This window comes from Ailuropoda melanoleuca, chromosome 17 (assembly GCF_002007445.2).
Source record: "Ailuropoda melanoleuca isolate Jingjing chromosome 17, ASM200744v2, whole genome shotgun sequence".
NCBI classification, from domain to species: Eukaryota; Metazoa; Chordata; class Mammalia; order Carnivora; family Ursidae; genus Ailuropoda; species Ailuropoda melanoleuca.
This window is the reverse complement of record NC_048234.1, coordinates 31816858-31839200: the sequence shown is the minus strand read 5'-3', so window position 1 is coordinate 31839200 and position 22343 is coordinate 31816858. Positions and strand designations below refer to the sequence as shown.

The following is a 22343-nucleotide window of genomic DNA, read 5'->3' as shown; positions in this document are numbered from 1 at the left end:
GGCAAGTATTTGTTATATGGACCCCTAAAGAAATTAGAGTCTACGGCCCCTTCCTCACTGTATAGTCTAGAAGGGGGATAAATCAAGACGTAACTATAACATAAGCAAAATATAGAAGTTCCATGGTGCAAAGGATGCAAAGATAACTTTTTTTGGGAGGGGAATTGTTAGGAATAACTTCCTGTGAGAGGTGGCGTATGATACAGCTCTGGAGCAAAGGAGGTAAGGAGATACAGAAAGGAAGAGGGAAGGCATTCCCATTGTAAGTAAAAGCAAGCAGAGAGAGACCAGGAGAGGAAATTACAGGAGTTTTCTGGCAATAGAAAGTAGTCTCACTTTACAGCATCAGGCTCTTGGTGGAAAGTTACAACTATACCCTGTTGAGAACGTTGTCTTTATTTAAATGCCCTTACAGTCAACTGAAATTAAGGATGGAAATGCAAATATTCCCTCCTGTTCCTAATCCTGGAGCACATAATCCCGTGCTTTGTTTGGTTGCCATCTATATGAACTGTTTCCCCCACCCCCTGCAGGAACGCTGTCTAGTTCTCTAACTGCTGTATTACCTAGCATTTCATTGGGGTCCAGTAAACATTTAATCATAATAATGAAAAGTGTTTGGTATGTTGAAGCTTTTTCTCTGGCAGAAACCAACTTCTCTAGACACAGAAACAGGACTCCTTCCAAATGAGATGACTGGCCCAGGGTAGTAAGTAGCAAATGCACTGTAGAAATATTACCTATACTAAGCTATGTTACCGTGTCGCTCTTACCCTATTCAGAGTGAGGTCCCAACCGTTTCTTCCTGTGGATCGTATAATCTTTGGTCTAAATATTATTGTGGAAAAGTACTGAACATTATCTACTCCTTAGCATGTGCTCGCCAGTAGCCAGCTCCCACATTCCCGTTGTGCAGGATAGCGGTGTTGGTCAAGCTTATCAGGAAAGCACATGGATGGCCTCTGATTTAGCTCAGGCACAGATATGTCTTATTTATCTTTTATAGGGTTGCCAAGATATAAAATTAGGGATAATTCACAGAAAAACCTAGGGTTGTTTTGGCTTCCTTGAAAAACTGGAAGATCTGGCAACAATGGACCTACCTTGCCAGTGGCAACGATTGGTTGGAGCTAAGCAACAGCTGTGGTCTTTAATTGGGGAATATATTTGTCAGTGTGCCACAGTCCCCATTACTCCCTATTGCCTGTATCCAGCCCATGTTAGTCGTTTCTGTGGCTTTCTGGCCCTTAGGACATCTGCTTTGGAATGATTGTTGCCTGTGTGAGCCTCTTCTCTTTAGCTTCTCATAATTCTTGGCCCGCGAGGCAATTAATTATGATCAGAACAACTAGCATCTGTGTGCTTTGTAGTTTGCATTGGTTCTCAAACTTCTGCTTGCATCAAATCTTAAAACAGATTGCTGAGCCTTGCTTGCAGAGTTTCTGATGCACAAGGTTTGAGGATCAGAGGATTTACATTTCTCTCAAATTCCCGTGTAATGCTACCTTTTGAGAATCATCGAGCTATAGTACTGTAACACAATACAAAGCAACCTGGGGCAGGTGAGGAAGTATGTTCCTCACCAGAAATAATATTTGGAAAGAGTAAGCAATTTACCCACGGTGATAAGAAGAAGTAGAGTCAGATTCAAAACCTTGTCTTTAGAGTATACCCAGCAGGAAAGCATACTGTAGATCCCTGCTTCTGTACCCACCTGCTTCCCAAGATCCACAGACTCTTCTAGAGAACCCTGTAATAAAGACGTAGCCATAGGGACTCACATTTAGGATTATGCCGAGGATGTGATCATTGTCCTATCCCAGTGAGCAAGGGAAGAAAAGCAGGGGTTGAAACTTAACATTAGGTATACCTGCAGAGGTATGAGACATATACCTGCTAGGCAGGACCTTGGTTGGGTAAGGCAGGCTCACCTGCAGTGGGACTCAAACAGAACTCCAGGCTGGCAAGTTTGCTACTGGGATAACAAGACAGCTTTCCTGGGCAGGGATTAGGTACGGAAAGCAATTACAGAGATCCCTTTTCCAAGATAGGGGTCCAGAGCATAGCTAGAATTTCTCACTTCCTAGATCTGCAAGGTCAGAACAGAACTAACAAGAAAGGTGATTTGTTCAGTCTCATCATGTTGGGCTTCTTAAAACCTTATTTAAGTCAAGATTAGTCTAATGATATGGGGCCCTTCCCACTTGGAAGAGAAGGAAGGTGAAGTTTGGGAACCAGACAGGGTCTAACATGGATTAAACTTATTTTAAAATTTAAATTTCTTAAAATTCCATCTGCGTAAAACGCTTTGAAATGAATAATTAGGTCATCATGTGATCGTGATAGCCATCCACTAACCTAGTTTGAAAATTTGTAGTTCTGCATGTAAGAGTGTGTGTGTGTGTGTGTGTGTGTGTGTGTGTGTGTGTGTGTGTGTATATAATCTCCAATTTCCAAGGTAGTTGTATTTATTTGCATATTTATGTGTATGTATAGTTCACATATGTATATTAATGTACTATATGTAGTCACAGGTTATGGATGGATGTAATTTATTACATCCTTGAAACCTATTTTGACTGGGATTTTAGGCAGTGGTACAATTTGGTTAATATCAGGGGTTGACCATACAACATTTTGATTTTAATCTTCTTGAAAAATTTTTTTAAATCTCCTTACTTCTTTCCTGCTAAATGTTGTGTGATGAAAATAACAAAGTCCTTTTTCCTCATTAAAAAAATCTAATGAAATTCTCAATCTGATAATGTCGATAAGGCAGATATGAAATAAATACTTGGAAGTCAGGGTGTATTGAAATGGAGGGGGGAATTGTTACTGTGTTTCACATCATAATATTAATTGTTCTTCTAGGGGTTTTATACCCTCTCCTGAAAAGGAATGATAGAAACTAAATCCAGCTAGTTGAGGAGTCTGATTAAGTTTCTGCCAAGCCGTAAACACTCAAGGGCTGGGTATATTATGTATTTGATTATAATAAACTGTAAACATAGGGGGAATAATTATTCCTGTCCTTTTTCTCTTACTAATTTGGTTTAGGATTCTGATAATACCAGAAATGATCATATGTGTAGCATGACATCCTCACTGTTCTGATGGAACTGAACACTATCTTCCTCTAACCAACTTTCGGTAACCTCAGGGTTTACTGTACAGGGAAAGATTTGGGACAGGATTCTCTCTAAGGAAAAAAAAACAGCAGCAGCAAGACTTTCTGATAAACCAGTTTGAAAAAAGCATATGAAGGAAGAACTCAATGGTGCGCAGTATAACATGCGAATCAGGCAGCTTTCAGTGACAGAAAGGGGAGAGATTTTTAAAACTGCTGTTTTTGTTTTTAACAGGCTCATGCACAGTTAGTTCGAGAAGTTGACGTGGAGAAGGTGTCTGCTTTTGAGAATCCGTACGTAGATGCAATAAAGAGTTTATGGAATGATCCTGGAATCCAGGAATGCTACGATAGACGACGAGAGTATCAGTTGTCTGACTCTACCAAATAGTGAGTATTCGTCCAGGAGGCCCTTTGAATCTTTCTCTAGTTTCGTCTGCTCTGCACTGATAACTATCTGCCTCACACTCCAGCTAGGAAGGAGTATAGCTATTAAACTCATGCCAGCCTCATACATGTAGACTATATTCCGAGGGACTGGCATCATGAGTCAGGGAGAGTATTTCTTTTACTGTTTTCTGTTCAAAAAAACAGACCAAAGACTCGAGGAATCTGAAATTACCAGCCCGTCTCTTCCACCAGACTGCAAACCAGCAGTTCTCAAGCACATATTCCATTGTGATTTGAAATCCTGTAATAATAATTTTTCATACAATTTTCTGATCTTTTTGTCATGTACTGGAGAGCACCCACACACATTAAAACTTCCAAACAAATGCGCTTGATTATGGCTTCTAAAACACATCAGACTTCCCAGTTTCCAGTTTCCAGACAGAGAACCTTGACTGCTTTCTGGGAGCCACTATTATGTTGATGGATAGGTTTGCCTTTGCGTGAAAATTGCGTGTGAGTCTTAATTTTGCATGCATTCCAAAATTATTCTGTGAGCTGTCGATCAAAATCATGTGTCCTGGGAGAGATTTGCATCCTAGAGAGATTTGTTAGTTCTCTAGATTAAATCTCCCCTAACAGAAAGAAAGTGAAGATCTGGCAATCATTGGATTAATGTAATCAATGCAGTCAGCAATCTAGATAATCAGGCGCCTGAAAAACGGACTTTTTGTAGTATTTAGCCAGATTTCTGTCTACATTAATTACGTTAGCCCAGCATTTGCCTCTTGTGTTGGTTTTGGGTGGAGAGAAGAATGGGTGGAAACTTATCAGCAGCCTCAGGCCGGTCTGTATGATGCAGTGACCTGCTGGATGAGAGCAGGGCCGTGGGGAAAATAAGGAACCCCCTAGGCTGACTGGCATCACTCATAGTGCCTGGAAGATCCAAGAGCTTTTCAGTTCTGTTTTCTCAATAAAGTAGATCACGTCCTTACTCTCGCTCTAGGCATTTGTGTAAGATAAGTTATGATGCAGAGTAGCCACAGAAATGTTGCCTGGTCAAAACAGTTCTTGCATTCTTATGGGAAATTTGAATTCCATAATTCTGGAATGTGCCGTAGAAGGCTCATGATTACTGTGCCTGTCGTATTTTAAGTAGTATGAGTCCCCTGGTATGCCTGTGGAAGGTACACTTTCCTCATTCCTGACTTTCTCTTTCCTTCTTCCACACCTGCCCTGCCATTCCTTCTCTTCTGCTCTCTGCCTGCCTGCCTGCCTTCAGCCCTCATCCCTCCCTCTGGAGCCCCTACTGTATAAGTTTCTGTGAGTGCAGACATGAGAGATGCAGTCAGCTCTTGTCTCTTCCAAATTCTGCCCCCTCAACCTTTGACCAGCTGTCTTTCTCTTTTTTCCTGCCCCCTCTGTCCTTATGTTTGCTTTGCCATTTCAGATTTCATCTATCTCCCCGTGGTGCTGTTGTGTTTTATCTCTTGTTCCCTGTTCCTGCTCAGTATGTCTCCTCCTATCTGCTTGCTTCCCCCTCCACCCTCATCTGTCCTTCTCTGGGGTTCTCCTGTTCCTCCTTTGCACTTCTCACTGTACTACTGGGATGCCTGTCTTCACCCTTACTAAGCAATAAATCCTCCATTATCACGTTATATTTACTAATAAATCCTCCAATCTCTCATCATATCTAACCTCTCTCTTTCAGCTTCTATCATAAATCCTGTCTCTTCCCCCTTCCTCACCTGTTCTGTTCTTTACCTGTCACCTGTGATTTTTCTCCCTATAGACAGGTCTTGCTATTGGGGCCTCAGAGCACCAGTGTCTAATAATTACATGCTTACCAGGGTCAGGGTACCCACTTAGGAAATGATTTTGCCTCCTGCTGTGAGGATGGACCCTGGGAGAGGTTCCTGTTTGCCCCAAGGACACCTGTATGAGCTGTTGTGCTGTGTTCTTGAGACAAGGCATATCTGGTGACATTCCTCAGTTGAGATTTGTGGGTTTCTAGACAGGTGCCCAGGAGTTAGTATAAAAATAGGGCATTGCAACATCTACTACTTTAGGGAAAGAGCTCTTCAAGACCATTTGTTCAGACCCCTGTTAGCACTGTGATTCTGGGAAAGCCGCCATCTTAGAATTCTGTTGTATAGGCTGTGTCTATCATAGAACCATGCCTTTGGGCACATCCCTGATGCTGGAGCCAGACTGAGATGTGGGGGCACCTGGGAGAGTCTCATCTAAACCCCTTCAAATGATTATTCTTTAAACAGTTTCACTTTCCCCAAATGGGGATATGGAAAAGTTGATTTTCTGAACTATATGTATGTGGGTTTATGTGTATGCACATACACCTAACTCTTTTTTAACCATATTTGTGTGCAGAAGTAAGAAAGTAAATTATTACGTATTCTTTTTTTTAAATTTTTTTTATTATATTATGTTAGTCACCATACAGTACGTCCCCGGTTTCCGACGTAAAGTTCGATGATTCATTAGTTGCGTATAACACCCAGTGCACCATGCAATACGTGCCCTCCTTACTACCCATCACCAGCCTGTCCCATTCCCCCACCCCCCTCCCCTCTGAAGCCCTCAGTTTGTTTCTCAGAGTCCATAGTCTCTCATGCTTCATTCCCCCTTCTGATTACCCCCCCTTCTTTATCCCTTTCTTCCCCTACCGATCTTCCTAGTTCTTATGTTCCATAGATGAGAGAAATCATATGATAATTGTCTTTCTCTGCTTGACTTATTTCACGTAGCATTAGTATTCTTATATACCCACATTTCAGTGTCCACTCTTGAAAAAAAAATAGGATGTTTCTCTTCATAATAAATAATACCATATTACATCTAAAATTAATCATCAGTCCTTTTTATCATTATACTCATTCACGTTCACATGTCCCATATTCTTCCAAAACGTCCTTTAGAGTTGGTTGGTTTTAAGACTGCACATTGCTTTGGTTTCCTCCCCTCCTCTGGTTTTTACATCTCTTAGGCTCTTGTAATGGAGTAGAGTCCTGTTTGCATTTCATTGTCCTGTTGAAGAGATTAGCCTGATTGCGGCTTTATATAGTATGAATAAACTTGCTTCTTTGTCTCCTGAATTTACTATAAACTGGAAATTATATTTAAAGACTCAATTAGATTCAAGTTAAATGTGAGGAGAATGCACTTGAATTGATGTTGTTTACTTATCATTGGTGAAGGTAAGGCTCACCACAGATTTGGGGCACTGACGCCCTCCATTATGAAGTTTTATTTTTCCTCCTGCCACCAAAGCAATCTGCGTGGTGTTACTTTGTCACTGGGTGATCTCTGGTTCCCCATCAACTCTTCACTTAATGGTTTTACTTGTATTTGATGTCTTGTGTGATTTAATAATTCCCTTAGGGTTTACAAAAGAGTGATTTCTCTACTTTTATCAGCCAGTCCACATTGGTATTCTTCAGTGAAATAGAAGGTTTTTTCCTCAGCTGGTGCTATTTGATTACCCTTCAATAAATTTTCTGCTAAAAGGCATATGTTTCAACCTTTTTGTTACAGTAACTTGTGTAGGCGAAATAGATGGTGACCATAGAATTTATCCTTCGAACCAGGATATTTTGAGAAGGAAGGGGTTGCTATTAATAATGAGGCTGGAATAAAAGGTATAAGCTGGGAATCCTGGCTAAGCAGGAACTTTTGGTCACTTTAGTTGCATGAGACATAGGGAGGTGTTTTGTATTTTGTTTGGGGTTTCCCCCCCTTTGTTTTTCTATAGAAGACTGTTTGCTTCAAGGGGGCAGTAGAACCAATACATTGCTATCAGTTATGTGAGGAGTTGTATGTGGAAACCTGAGTTAGCTGGCCCCATGTTCTGGTTTCTTCCTAATATGTTCTAGCACTCTTTATAGCCCACTGCCCAGCAGCCTGGCTGGCCCGCTTTTAATCCCACTTTTAATCTAATACTCACTGAGTATTAGAGACACCTTATTCTTCCCCAGTTAGTCCAGGACACTTTTCCTTTTCCTTAGCTAGGAAAACCCTCCCAGCACAAGGATAGGACCTATGGTGTGTTGGATTCAACCCCCTGCTGCTGTACTCCATGTGTGTGTCTCTGTCTCGTGTCACCCCAGCCCGCTCTGGGGACTGCAGAAAGAGCACCGAGGAGGATGTGGGCCCCTCATCTTGAGCACCACTGAGTCCCAGTACTGACTTCATTTTCACAGAGAAACTGAAATACACATAACTCAGAGTCATTCTTTTCTCTGTATTCAGAATAGTTGTTACCTCTTTCCTGACATTTTTGTGTGCGTCCCACTAGTGTATCTTTAACATTTTGTCTCCCTCCTTTACTTCCTGTAGGTCTTCTGTGTTGTCCTATCTTTATAATTAAAATCAATAATACTTCATTGATATTCTGGATCTGATTTCTTATACGATCATCACCTTACAGAACTCTTTCTGAACTCTGGACCAACTTCTCTGGGTCCTGTCTCTACTCGTGGTTCTTCAGTTGAGATTCAGGGGACACATACGTAGGTCATCTCTAGCGGGGTGAGAAGTGGGGCCTGTCATGCACCTCTGCTTGGAGCTTGCAACATCATCACTGTTCTCTCCAGTACCCTGCTGATGGCAAGAATCAGTGCCAGCCACTTGCCAGGAATGCTGAGAGCAGAGGCCAAGCACATCTCTCTTCTTTTCTATCTGCTGAGCTTCTCTTCATCCTTCGAGACCATGTTCAGAGGTCTAGCGTCTGACAGTCTTTACTAAAGTGTCTCTCTTCTCAAAGCCTGACAGGGACTGCTCATGTTTGACCTTCATGAATGATTGTTCCCTGAAATAATAGATGGGTAATTTCCATGATTTCACTGACCATGATGTAGGTGTCATTCTAGATGAACTATGAAGTTTCAGAGCTGAAAGCATTCAAGGTTTGTTTTTGGTTTTGTTTTTGTTTTTTTTTTCCTGCTGTTTTTGAAGGTCTGGGTTCTGGTAAGTTCTTTTATCATTGTAGCTCCTGTTTGCTGAACACGTGTTTGTGTTAGATTCTATACTTAACTCATCTACATGCATTATTTCATTTAATCCTCAAACGTACCTAAAGTGGTAGATGGTTCCTCTCATCCCCGTGAAACGGTAGAGGAAGCCAGTTCTCAGGTTGAGTAACTTGTTTATTTTTTATTTTATTTTATTTTTTTTAAAGATTTTATTTATTTATGTGACAGAGAGGCAGCCAGCGAGAGAGGGAACACAGCAGGGGAGTGGGAGAGGAAGAAGCAGGCTCCCAGTGGAGGAGCCCGATGTGGGACTCGATCCCAGAACGCCAGATCACGGTGCCCTGAGCCGAAGGCAGACGCTTAATGACTGCGCTACCCAGGCGCCCCGAGTAACTTGTTTAAAGTCAAACAGTTAGTAAGTGATAGGAGTAGGGGTTGAAATCAGATTTCTGTCTCTAGAGCCCAAACTTTTCATCGCTGTGAAATACAGCTCATAGAGGATGGATGTATGGGTGAGACATAGATAGAAAATTGACCGTAGTTAAATAAATAGATAGTAGACGAACAGATAAATATCAATGACTAGATAAATCACTTACCAGGAAAGATGCAAATTATTCATTAATCTTTATAAATGTTGCCTATAGGTCCTTCCCCTGTGTATAAGGGCAAGAGGGAAAATTATATAGAATTACTGGAGAACAAACCCAGCGGGGTTTTGATTATAATCCAGAAAGTCTGCCCTGTTTAACAACACGTCAATTCTTCATACACCATGGAAGATGTTCTAAGTCACAGATAATTCAGAATTATTATTTCTTTATTTAACCTACAGTCTCAACCGTTTCCACCATACTCTATCCGTTAACTTTTTGCTGGAGTCAAACTAGAGCCAGTAAGAAGGATACAACAAAATCACTTGAGCTTCCCTTTTTCTGCTTCGATTAGCCAACTCACTGATCATAATAAAAAATCAGATGGCTCACAGGATAGGCAACACAGAAACAAGGAGATGGGAGAAGTCCAGGCAATGGAGAAGCAGTTTGGGATAAGTTTGCATTTGGCTTTAATTTGGTATATTCTTCCAGTTTTATGTATTTAAAGAATAAAAAGCACACTAAGATGCTGGAGAATCTTATAGATTCCTTTGTTAACTTTTTTGTTACTGATAAAAAGCTGAGGGCTCAGAATCTCTTTAGGTAAAGAGCACAATGAACAGATGGCTGTAGGTTTCCTTCCCCCCCCCCCCTCTGGGGTCCACCACCTGCTTTAATACGCTGAAACATCAGGTCAGATGAGTTCACTGCCTACAGTACCAAAAGCTCCCCGACATTAGCCAGAGAACACAAATCTCAATCACACGGGCACATAGTGAGAAAAGTCCTCACACTGCAGGCTTTTGGCAAAGAATTCTATCTGTGTTCACCTTAAGAAACCGAATAATCCCTAATCTCACTTGCCTGAAATTCCCTCCAAGGAGTTCAGATCAGACACCTTCTTGAAATTTCCATATGTTCCATGGCCCATAAATCCAAAATACATATATAAGTTGGCTTTTGGGCCTGAGTCAACATTGGAGTTCACTTTTAGCCTCATGCTTAAATTTTTAATTTAATTTAAAAATGCACAAGGAATTTGAATGTTGAATTTGAAATGCAAAAGGGATTTCAGAGGTAGATTTAGCCTATGCACCTGATCTAGGGCCGAATTCTTCTTGAAGAGGTACCTTGCTAAAAGTTCCCTACTTGTTGAGCCAAATATTGGATATCTAGTGTTTCCTCTGACTCTCACAACCGTCCTGACTTTACTCTTTATCTGATGATAAAAAAGGAAATGTAAGCCTAGTGCAGACTTTTGGAGGCAGATAAGACCGTTGTCTTGTCAAGAGAACACTTTGAGTCAAGGTCTAGGCTTTGATGGAATCCCCTCTGTCACTCAACACCTCTGGGCCTTTCACTGAGTAAATCTCACTTGCCTCAGACTCTGGTGTGTGATCTATAATCTCTAAATTCTCTTTTAAACTCTGAAATCCTGTGATCTATTACAGTAGACTGTCTTTATTGAAGAAACCATTATCCTATGCAGTCGAGTGAAAATCTGGCACCCTGAAATTTACCTGAAAATGGAATGAACAAAGATTATTCTCTACGTGGTTAAATTACGAAAAATGCTGTCTTCGGCTTGGAAGAGGGCATTGATCTTGAATGTGTTTGTTTTTTTAAAGAGTGACGATAGAGTGTCATTTTTTTCTCTTGAGTGACATATTTACTTCTATTTTTGTTCTGTTTTGTTATCTAATGAGCCGTATCTCCTAATAACCTTTTGCAAGAATAAAACAAACAAAACAAACAAAAAACCCTGTATTTGTCTTCCACAGTGAACTCTGATGATCCTAAGATGCAGGTTTTTATTAATCCTTTTTCAGAATGCTTGGCGCTTTAGAGATGCTAAGATAGGACTTAGTTGCGCTTTAAAACACTAACGTTCATTACTGAGATGTCGTAGGGAATGGGCACCTGTCTGCCATTCAGTCAGTCTGCCTGAAGGGCATAGTGCCTGTGGGTGACACCCTTCACGTTGTCAGTTTGCTGCCAGCTCACATTTTGGCAGAGCACCTGTGACTTCCGTAGGTTGGTCTACCCAGGATGGCATTGTCCCCTGTCGAGACCAGGGGTGTTGTTACTATGGAACAGGGATTGGCAAACCCACAGGTCCAATTCTGCCTGCTGCCTGTTTTTATAAATAAAGTTTTATTGGAGCACAGCCATGCTTACTTGTTTATGTATTGCCTGTGGCTGATTTTGCACCCAGTGGCAGAGTCGAATAGTTGCAACAGAGACCGAATGGCCCACAAAGCCTAGGATATTTACTGATTCCCCCACCCACCACCACCAAAAAGGGCAAATCGCTCATATAAAAGAAGCCTGCATGTTTAAAGGCAACTGGTATTCTGCTTCCACTTGCATTCGGATAGAACTTACCTCAGGACCCCAGTGCTCTGAGTTACCCAAAGCCGAAATTCAGAGTACTCAGAGAATGGATGGCCTGTATGCCTTCAGCAGGACTCCATGAGTATTGCTTTGCACAAAAATGTTTGATAGGAAACAAGCACCAGAGAACTCAATCTCACATTCTATGGCAGTACCTGTAAATGCCATGCAAACAATGTATGTCTAGCACTAAAGGTGGTATAGATGACCAGAAGTGCTCATTGGCTTGAGTTGGCTCTGAGAGCAAGGATCGTGTCTTACACGTCCTGCCTTTTGCCCCATTGTAGTGCATGATGCAGCTGGTAAAGGAGAGTGTAATAGGGTTGAACCATCACTGGAGCCAAGAGTAGGACTGAGAGGATTTTGTAAGGGGCCTAACAGAACTTGTACGTGACCGGAAGACAACCCTACCTCCAGTCACAAGTGAGCCCAGGAACCTTGCTATCCACATATAATCCTTAGGGTTATTTGGGTTCCTCTCTTTCCACTCCCTGCCTGCCAAGCAGTCTTTTGACTCTGATGGGCTGACCCTGATGTGTTTCTTCATTATCACTATGGCATCTTGATTTAAAGTAATGAACTGAATTTTGATCTATAATTAGTTCAGGTAGTTTAGAAGCTCCTCAGACTAGATCATCCTTGTCAGAATGAAAGGGCTCATCCTGCAGAACCAATACCCAAGTTCAGGGGACATGACATTGAGACACCTGCTTTAATCAGCAGCCTTTTGCTCATGGCTCACTCTTGGCTGTAATTACTGGAGCCTTTCCGATGACCCGCATCATGTCTGCGTTATAGTGTAGTTTTTTATAGCACGTTCATTTCCATCGCTGAAGTACAAGCTCCTGGAGGACAGGACTCACATCTTTTTTCCCTTATTTTATGGTTCCCACTCGGTGTCTGCACAGTGCCTAGCGCTCAGCATAGACTTTCAGAGAATGTAATTGGATGAATGAATGAGTAATAAGAAAGTAAGTGAATTTGGTGTCTTTCCTAATTTCTTTCCATCTTCTCTCTTCCTTTCTGCCTATTCAGATCCCATTTCATCTGCACGGCGTAACTCATCCCCCACTTCTCCACACTATTCTCTAGTGACTAGAGTTCATAATCATCTCTCTTTTCTTATTGCATTCATAGTTAGCAGCTCACAATTTGGCACTTAATTATTTCTTAATTGATTCATCTGTGCTATCTTTGTTTCCCAGGTAGCCTGATGTCCCTCAAGGCACAGAATATATATATTTTAAGTATTTTGTACCAGCTCTCTGTGCCCACCCCCTTCTCTGCAACACACACAGTGCATCAGCTTTAACATATAACCGATTTTCAATAAATTTGTGTAAATTAACTAAATTAAGCTCTGCCATTACATTTCAGGACAGACTGGCAGGGATAAAAAGCAGTTTCTTGATGTTTCTTGGTATGTTTCAGAAGTATAAAAATTGTATCAGATTTAGTCAGCAGCTTTGAAAGTTAGCCTATAAAAGACAAATAAATTAACAAAGCACAAAGCCAAACCAGGAAATTGAAAAAGGCCTCTTCCTTCCTTTTTCTCTCTCTGTTCCTCTCTGTCTCTCTGTTTTCTCGTTTTGCTTTTGTTTTTAATTACAAGGTCAGTTTATTTATTTGAGCAACAGACTTGAGAATCTGTCTCCGGGACCCAAGCCTGGCCCTGGCTCTCGTGTCTGTCTCGCAGACACTCCGTTGCCTGGCCCATTCCCCATTTGACACTGGTGGTCCCTTTCTATGAAACGTTCAGATCAACTATCCATATGTAAGAACCTGAGAACCTGAAACTATCTAACAAATGCAGTGGTGGGATCTTTTTATGAGATGCTTAATTTACTTTTACAAATCTGCTTTTCTGGTGTTGGTCTAAGTTCTTTGGCAAAGGATCATTGAAATGCAGGATTCCTTAGACTTCTCTTTTGTCCCACAGAATATTCTCTCGTGCGTCGTCATCACAAACCGTGAGAGCGGCACCTACTTGCGACCGCTGGGTGATCTTTGTTTTAAACCTGGAATTTTGTATTGAAAACAAATAATGTCTTAGGACCCAAATCCCTGTAATACATGGTGTGTTTCCTTGAGCTCTGATCATGGTTGTGCCAGGTGTTAAAAAGGAAGGAGGAAAGTTGGCTGGCCCTCCACTCCACAGCATGCTCTTCGGGGGATGGAAGTGTTTGCGTAATGAGTAATCCTGTGCAGCTACCCAGCCTAACCAGATTACCAGCCAGGCTCCTCTCAGCAACAGGATCTGCCAGATGAGGGAGGGACTTGGATGGCTCTTGGCACCAAAAGCTGTCCCTGACTCTCCCCTCAGAATGGTGGTTTTGCAGAGTGGTTACTTCCCTCCAGTTTTTTGTTTTTCTTCTTCTTCTTCTTCTTTTAATATTTACTTTGATAATTCCTTTTACTTTTTGCCTTTGAATCCTTGTGGTCACGTGGTACCTGTACAGGAACCATGTGTTTCTGGTTTCTCCTTAGCTTCCGCTCCTTTTGACAGTGCCAAGTCCGATCTCACGGCATGATCTAGCTTTCAACTCCCCCGAGACTGTGCCTCTTACAACGAGGTCTTCTTAGGATTTTTAATGAAGCCGACCTAGTTTTTCTAACCTTCTTTTCAATAATTAAAAATGTGAAAATTCTACCCAGAGTCATTTTCTGTGCCAGAACTTCATTTCAGTATCTGACTTGAGCTGCAGATCTGTCATAAATCCAGCCTCTCAACAGGAGGCCCTTCCGCAGGAGTTGAGGAATGCCACACGTACCCCCGCCACCGCCCCATAGCATGCTGCTGTTAGCTACTCCAAGGCGCTCTTCATTTATCTTACTGTGTTTGGTTGGATTTATACCAAACGTCAGAGATTTCTTTTTTCACTTACCACCCACAGGTACTTTCCCCCTTTTGGTGTAATTGCTGAGGTTGTATGCCTATAACTTACTACATTTTTTTTTTAAACCACAGCTGTAATGTGATATAGTTTACCTGCTGAGTCATCTCTAAATTTTATTCATGTTTCTTTCATTTAGAAAAAAACACACTCTATTGCGAATTTCTGTGCTATTCTTGGTTTATTCAATTACCCTCCCAGTCATAGGTGATGGGGTTTTTTCCTCTTCAATTTTTTTAAAGATTTGTTTATTTACTTGAGAGAGAGAGGGAGGGAGGGAGCAGGGGGAGAAGAAGAGGGAGACAAGTGGACTCCCCCTCTGAGCAGAGAGCCCAACGTAGGGCTAGATCCCAGGACCCCGAGATCATGACCTGAGTGGAAACTGAGAGTTGGCTGGCTTAACCAACTGAGCCATCCAGGCGCCCCTTCTCTGTAATTTTAAAAAAATGTTTCAAACAAAAATAAGTTCTTATTACATGTCAGATTGGAGCATAAATTCAATTGGAAGGTGAACTCAAAACTGTTATTGACAAACTATTGTCAAAAGAGAGGAACAATTGGAATTTTTTTGGTGGGGGATAATGGGGATGGGGCATGCAGAGGCCGAGGGAGAGAGAGAATCTTAAGCAGGCTCCACACTGAGCTCAGAGCCCAACGCTGGGTTCCATCCCAAGACCCTGAGATCATGACCTGAACTGAAATCAAGAGTTGGTCACTTAACCAACTACGCCACCCAGGTGCCCCGAGTTAGAATTAAAAAAAAAAAAAAAAAATTAAAGAGAGGAAATGCCATAGTTAATTTGATTGGAGCTTTTATTTTAGTGACATTTAAGCTTCTCTCATATATTTTTACCATTTAAAGTAATTACATCCCATTTCTGAATTTATTTTTTCTGTAGCCACAGGTGACCCTGAAGTTAAATATATAAGGAATTTAGTAGTTACAAGGTGTAATTACAAACTAATGAGGATGATTTCCTTAATCAAATCACTCATACTACAGACGGATGTTTTATGGATAATCAGCAAGGATTAGAGACAGTTCAAACAAGTTCCCAGAAAATGACTCTGTCCAAAATATACACATGTTCATTCCATCCCTAATAAACTTCACCATTTCTCCTCTTCATATAACCCTTTTATTGCCACATGTTGGTAAAGTTCTTTGCAGGCAGGGATTGTATCCTGGGGATCTCATACATAGCCTTAGCACCTACGATAATGTCATGGTCAAAATGTATCCATGAATTCTAGATGACCTTGCATTTTTCTCATGTAGGAAAGAAATGATTGAAATCTTACTACGTGAGCTTTCTTGTTGCCTTGCTTTTCACTGAAAACCATCAGAAACCTGTTTCTTCCATTAAAGAGAGTATGTCATAATTGTCTGTCAATAAGGCACCGCTCCCTCTGTTTGCCCAGGGTTAGAGGGAATTCCAAGGCCTGAAAGCTTGATATTGACAAGCATGAAACGGATATACAAATTATTTTATTCTGTGGCCAGGACCTGAAAAAGAGCAGGAAGCACATCTGCTAAATGAAGTTACATGATGCCTTTCCTCTCTGTGTTGTCTCTACATTCGTCAGAGGCATTTAAATTCAGAATTCAGTTCTTACATAATCAGGCCAGTAATAGCCCAGTGAGGTAATTACATAAAGGCAGGTAGCTAACAACCCCCTTACTCCTGTGTTTTCTCGTAGAAGGTCTAACCTACCATTCTAACCATTACCGCATTTTCCATAAAAATTGTCTTAATTTGGGCCATATGTTGAGCACCTGCTGTGTTCTAGGCTCTTGGCTAAGTGTCGATGATCAGACACGAACAAAGGTAGTCATGGTCCCTCACTCCACCGAATGTCAGAGTCCTGACGGAGCAGACACATGTGCGAAAATATTGAGGGTTTGTTTGTTTTTTTAATCAGTTACCAAGTTATCAATTACAAAATGTCTCAAAGCAGCGGCAAGTTATTCAATCCCCATGGATGGATTGGAGTATGGATTCATCAACTAAACCTTCCATTTTCTAGCACAGTCTTAGACATGTCTCCTAGACAGTTAAATAAGTCCCGTGTATACCATGGGAGATTTCTCTCCCTGACATCAGGAGAGAGCCACTGCCAGCCACTTGTTACACATACATTGCCTTGGAAATGTACCTTGTGCCTGTCACCATAGCAACACCCCGAGAATGACCTCAGCAGCCACTCAGAATCATTCCTACAAAACAAATTATAGCTATAATTAACTCTCTGAATTTACTCTGCAATATAAATTTGTTCAGACCTCGGTGTTTCTTTGTAAAAGGTTAAATGAATGGAATAATCCACCGCAAGCTCCCCCTCCCCCATATTCCACCCAAGTTTCTGCTCAGAATATGAGATGCTTCAATGGAAAGCACGATTCAGTTCAGACACTCTTCTGTTACCTTTTCTTAGAATGTGACAAGAATCAACGCATGAGGATGTGCTGGTCCTACCGCTCCATAACCAGATTTCTAAAGGCACAGGAGTGGCTGTTTCCCCTAAGCAAATGTGAAAGGCAGACAGTGCTGTGAGCCCAGAGCACAGGGGGCACAGAGGTGGGGCTTCTGGAGGGAGAAGCTCTCCATGCTGGCCTCTCCCTGGCAGTGGAAAATGCAGGACTCCGTGGCATCCACATTTCATCTGCTCCACAAATTGTCCACAACCTATCTTCAACCTTGGTGTAGCTGCTAAGACACCCAGACCTTCCTCTGGGAGACAGTCACTTGTATGTCTTTTGTGTGGTTGGGTGGTTTGTTGTGGGGGTTTTTTGTTTTGTCTGTCTTGCCTTGTTTTGGAGGTGTTTTGGGCTTGCCTTGGTTTGGGTTCTAGATGATGTACAATACAACTAGCAGACCTCAGTGCTGTTCCTTTCAGCTTTTTTCTTTTGGGGAGCTAGATTAATACAACTTTAATCCTCCAAATTAAAGTGAGCCTTTCTCTCCACCACCCAACTGAGACAAAGCAAAGAGAATGTCAAGCAGGAGCTGTAGAAATGTATAGAACATCGTTAAGAGTCCTCTCCTGGCTATGCAATTTGGTGTCACCTGGGCAGTGAACAGATGGAGAGAGAGGGTGACAAGGCGCAAGTCAGTACTCAGTGTAAGTTTATTGTTATAAGGTTGTCGTTCCTCTTCGCAGACTGTGCCAACATTGAAAAGGAGCAAAAGAGAGACGAAGAAGGGAAAATATTCTTGCGAGTATGAACACTTTAGATATTCAGCTAGTATTTTTGTAGTGCCCTTGGTTCATGGAGAGATACCATGAACAATATTTTTAGGGGAGTCAGCCCTTTTAAGTGGCTTTTTGGTCACAGAATCAATAACGTGATTCTGTCTTGTCCCATCATGGGCAGTGTTAACGATTTCCCACTTCGTGTGATGATTCTTTAAGTTCTCCTATGCAAATACACATTCCTGTTTAAAAGTAGAGGGGCAACGAGTAGTCTGTTTCATTCACCTTTGAGAACCAGAAAGCCGTGATTTCGCTTTACCACGGGCACACAATTCACCTTGTGTATGAGAATGAGCCACCCTCTGTCTAACCTCTGTGAACTGTAGTAAGCGAGCAGAAATGGTTTACTAGGCACCATATTTCTGAGCCAGCTTGCCAACGTAAGCTAGAAGTTCTCTGATTCCTCCGAATTGAGTTTTATACATAGTAGTTAAATAAATGGTGGTCTCGTGGGTTTTAAAAATGCACATTCATTTCAAGTTTTTCAAATCAGGGAGCTGGTAAATCAGAAAACTCCGTGTCTACAGACAAGCCAGTTGATTTTGCGTTTACAGTGTGATGAGCTGGTTTATCTGTAGAATGAGATACAAACCAACTCCCAGAACAAGGGCTTGTTAACCACATCAGATACCTCCAAGACCATGCCAAGATACTGACTAAAATTTTGGATCCAGTCCATTTTTCTTCCTGCCTCTCGCACCAGCATTGTCCCAGCCTCCCCCAGCCTGTGTTCATCCTCTAGCCATTTTTATAATAATTCAAGGTATCAGGCTAGTTCCTATCAGTCAGTAGAGAGCTAATTGCCAACTAGAGAATCATTAATGTGTTTGGGATAAGGCCACTAGAATACTAATTAATTTGTTACTTTGCATTAGGAATTTCCAAGATGATCCTTTCTTTTCTCTCAAAAAATTGATATACCTCCAAGAAGGCAGTAATTTTATGTCTTTGTTAAAGTTACTTATCTCTACTATTTTCTGATCAATGAATTTTAGAGGATTAGTGCAATATTTCTTGTCAACACCCAATTTCAAATTTAATAATATAATTAATATAGAAACACCACTAGTAACAATGATATTTAAATAATGCTAAGACTAAATACCAGCATAGGACATCATCTATCCATCCAATAAATAGTCCTTAAGTACTATCTTCCAGGCACCCTTTTAGATTCTAAGGCAAAAATAGCGCCTGGCAAGACAAAACCCTTCCCATAGGTAGGTCACATCAGCTGAATATTTGTGCACTTGCTGAGTTACGACACACTCTGCTCCAGGCATTTCCTGTTATTACCTTAGAACTCACTTTCTTGTTTTGTGGACATAAAGGTGTTGAGATTCTAATCCTTCCTGATTCTATAGATGGGGCCACCTTTTAAGTCTTACTGGTATGTTACTTTGTCTATACATGTTGCAATCGTATGCTTTGAAACCAGACCTGTGCGCCATCCTCTCCAGGGCCAAGGGAGCGTAGCAAGCCTTTGAAATCATTAGGATGCCATGCAGAACCGTCCTTTCCCCTGCTTGTCATTAATTTTCTCAAATCACGTCATTCTCAAAGTTGTAAAATATTTTTTTGCAGTTTGAGAGAATGAAAGGTAAATGGAATATAATGTTTTATTGAAATGAAAGAATTACTCTGATGGAGAACATATGTGTGGCTGCCAGGGGCTAGGCTTAGGAGAGGCAGGCTGTCCCCAGGACACTTTCTTTGTGGTGGCAGAACAGTTCGTTATCCTGATTGTGGTGGGAATTGCATGAATCTCTAAGTGATAAAATTTCGCAGAACTTTACACCCCCCCAAAAAGTGTGTGTGCGTGTGTGTGTGTGTGTGTGTGTAAGAACTAGTGAAATCTAAACAGATTGTAGTTGAGTTAATGGTATTAGATCAATGTCAGTTTCCTGGTTTTAATAATACATTGTCGGTGTATAAGGTGTTATAATTGGGAGAAGCCGGGGGAAGGGTACAGGGGAACTCTCTGGAATATTTTTGCAACTTCTTGTAAGTCAAAAATTATTTCAAAATGAAAAGCATTTTTTTTTTAAGGAATGGAGAAGTATATAAGCAGATAAATTTAAAGTTTAGGTGTGGTGACTCTAAACACTGGGAATATCTGACCTTAGACATTGTTAGCTCAGTAACCAGAAATCTCAACTCTTGTGGCTTCCCATTAATCACAAATGACTTAGCTTTGGACAGAATTTAGGACATTGTATGCTGCTCTCCTCTCTTAGGGGAATAAGGAAATACATTCCAGAAAGAAGGCTCTGATATTCTGCAAAAAAGCAAAAAAAAAAAAAAAAAGTATCCTGACCTTATGTATAACTCTGTTATCTGTTTATTTATACAAATATACATTAAAAGTTATGTAAGTAATTCAAACTCTGTTTGCTTTAAACTCCTGCTTTACCCACCAGACCTGCTAGATAAGCAGACAGTAGAAGACTCACTTCATTTCTTCCCCTCTACGTTCTGTATGGGTTCTAAGTGATAGAGAAGAAACGAGAAAGCCTGTGAACCAGATAATCCATAGATGGGTTACTTTGCTGTGGCCAATGGAAGGTTGACTTTATCTTTCGACTTTCCAGATTTCTCCATCCCTTTGTGATATTTTCCTTCCTCTTCTCCACCTCTCTTTTACGAGTTATTTTTGCCCTTCCATTTGCAGAGGCAGATTTGGCATGATGGTGTCCTAACGCTCTCATTGTGTCTTCCCTCCTCTAGCTATCTTAATGACTTGGACCGCGTCGCTGACCCCGCCTACCTGCCTACGCAACAAGACGTGCTTAGAGTTCGAGTCCCCACCACAGGGATCATCGAGTACCCCTTTGACTTACAAAGTGTCATTTTCAGGTAGTAACTGAGTCCATAAAACCCACCTTCCAGCTCCTGTGCCTTGAGTAGTACATCTGGGGAACTCTACAAATATTAAAATCGTGTGGAGACTTTAAAACAATATCACCTGTAGACCAATTATATCATCAATAGATACACAAAAGAAATAATATGTTCCAGAAAGAGAAGGCAGAGGAAAGATGTATAGGCAGGTTTCTCATTTCAGATTCAATCACCAAGAAATCAATGAAATCTTAAGTTTGCTGGTGGTTGAACAAAATCAGTCACTTAAACATTGATCCTGACTATTATTCTTTAAGAACTGGTCCTGACTGTTCTTTGAGTCACATTTTAATTGTGAGGACAATGGATATATTTTTAGATTTCTATAAGATATGAATGACCTTATGACCCTACTAATAATAGAAACTGTATGATGTCAGAAGCTTTCATGTTGTTTCCTCCAAGTCTCTGCTGGTACCAGTGCAGAATTCTTCAGTAGCAATAAAAATATGGGATGTTTTATATTCCTGAAATAACTCGCTTGAAAATTTTTAAAATACATAATTTTGAAAATGGATTGATGAGCCTAGTCTAAATTTATATAGGAAAATACAATGAAAAATTCTGCTACTGTTCTGTCTGGGTAATACTTCAGAAAAGTATTTTAATTTTTTTAAAAAGTGAAAAAATAAATAAATAAATAAATAAAATAATAAATAATAAAAATTAAAAAATTTAATAAAAATAAATAAATAATGCCAATGTGCTTTCATTTATTCTGTTATTATACAATCACTCAGTTATACCTCCAGTTAGAATACAAACCACATTGTGCTTTGAGAAGTGAAGCCATGTGAATATGTCTTTAAGCATGGAGAGTTGAGTTCTTTGGGGAGCTTATCCCATTGAAGACAACTGTGGTCACTACAGGGACATGAAATAGGAGTTATGTGACTCCCACTGGGTAACTGCCATGTGGCTCAGATGAGCAGGCCCTCAAAGCACTGTGGGTTTTATTCTAATCAGTCTCGGCCCCTGTAGTCAGTCAGGTCTGGCTGCCATATGCCACTCTAATAGACATATCTGTAAAGCGGGTGGCATTTTAGAAATATTTCCGAACCTCATTTTTTTTCCATCTAAAATGGTTGCATTGGATGATCACCAAGGTTCCTTATAGCTCCAGCATGCTGGATTACTTAAGCTTTGAGTTCATAGCATTTGGAGATGTTTCCGTTTGGAACACCCCAATTTCCTACCACTTATAACTGTACTACAGAATATTTTCAGAAGACATAGAGTGTTTCATGAGATTTTCATCTCTTCATTGTTTTATAATTAATAGTGAATTCTGAAACAAGGTTACTCTTATATCTTGTTTTTACTACACTTTGTTCACTAGCTGTAAAGGACTCTTTTTGCCACTACAGTAAAAGTAATGATTAAGAAGAGTAATTTCCTGCCATCATCAAAAGCATCTTATAAGGCTCAGTGTGACAGGGTTTTATAGAATGAGGATTTCATGTAAATGAGTAATGAATTGTTTACTTGGGATGAGGGAAGAGCTAGATTTGGCATTTCTAAAGAATTAAAAACTCTAGTTTTGATGTCCATAGTTCATAGGTCTCCCAGAATCCATTGCTGTGCCCCTTACATATCTCTTCTGTGCCTTAGAGAACTTTTAGAAGCAATCGCTAGAAGATCCTTGATTTCTTGGTTTGCACTTAATGCGTAGAGGCAGGAAAAGACCAGGAATAACTTCAGTTTTCAACAAATGCTCAGAGAGCCCTCCTTTCATTCTCTGAAAGTATTTTATCCTGCAAACATTGTGCACATTTTAGTCAAGATACGGATTGAACAA

At 40.8% G+C, this 22343-nt stretch overlaps 1 protein-coding gene across 1 annotated transcript in view; it reads left to right on the top strand.

Annotated features, from left to right (window-relative positions):
• Positions 1–22343, top strand: part of GNAQ (G protein subunit alpha q) — a 176037-nt gene that overhangs the window by 74485 nt on the left and 79209 nt on the right. Inside the window, exons 2-3 of the mRNA XM_034647080.1 lie at positions 3363–3517; positions 20372–20500. Coding sequence (XP_034502971.1) covers positions 3363–3517; positions 20372–20500 — 284 coding nt within the window. The remainder of the gene's footprint in view (positions 1–3362; positions 3518–20371; positions 20501–22343) is intronic.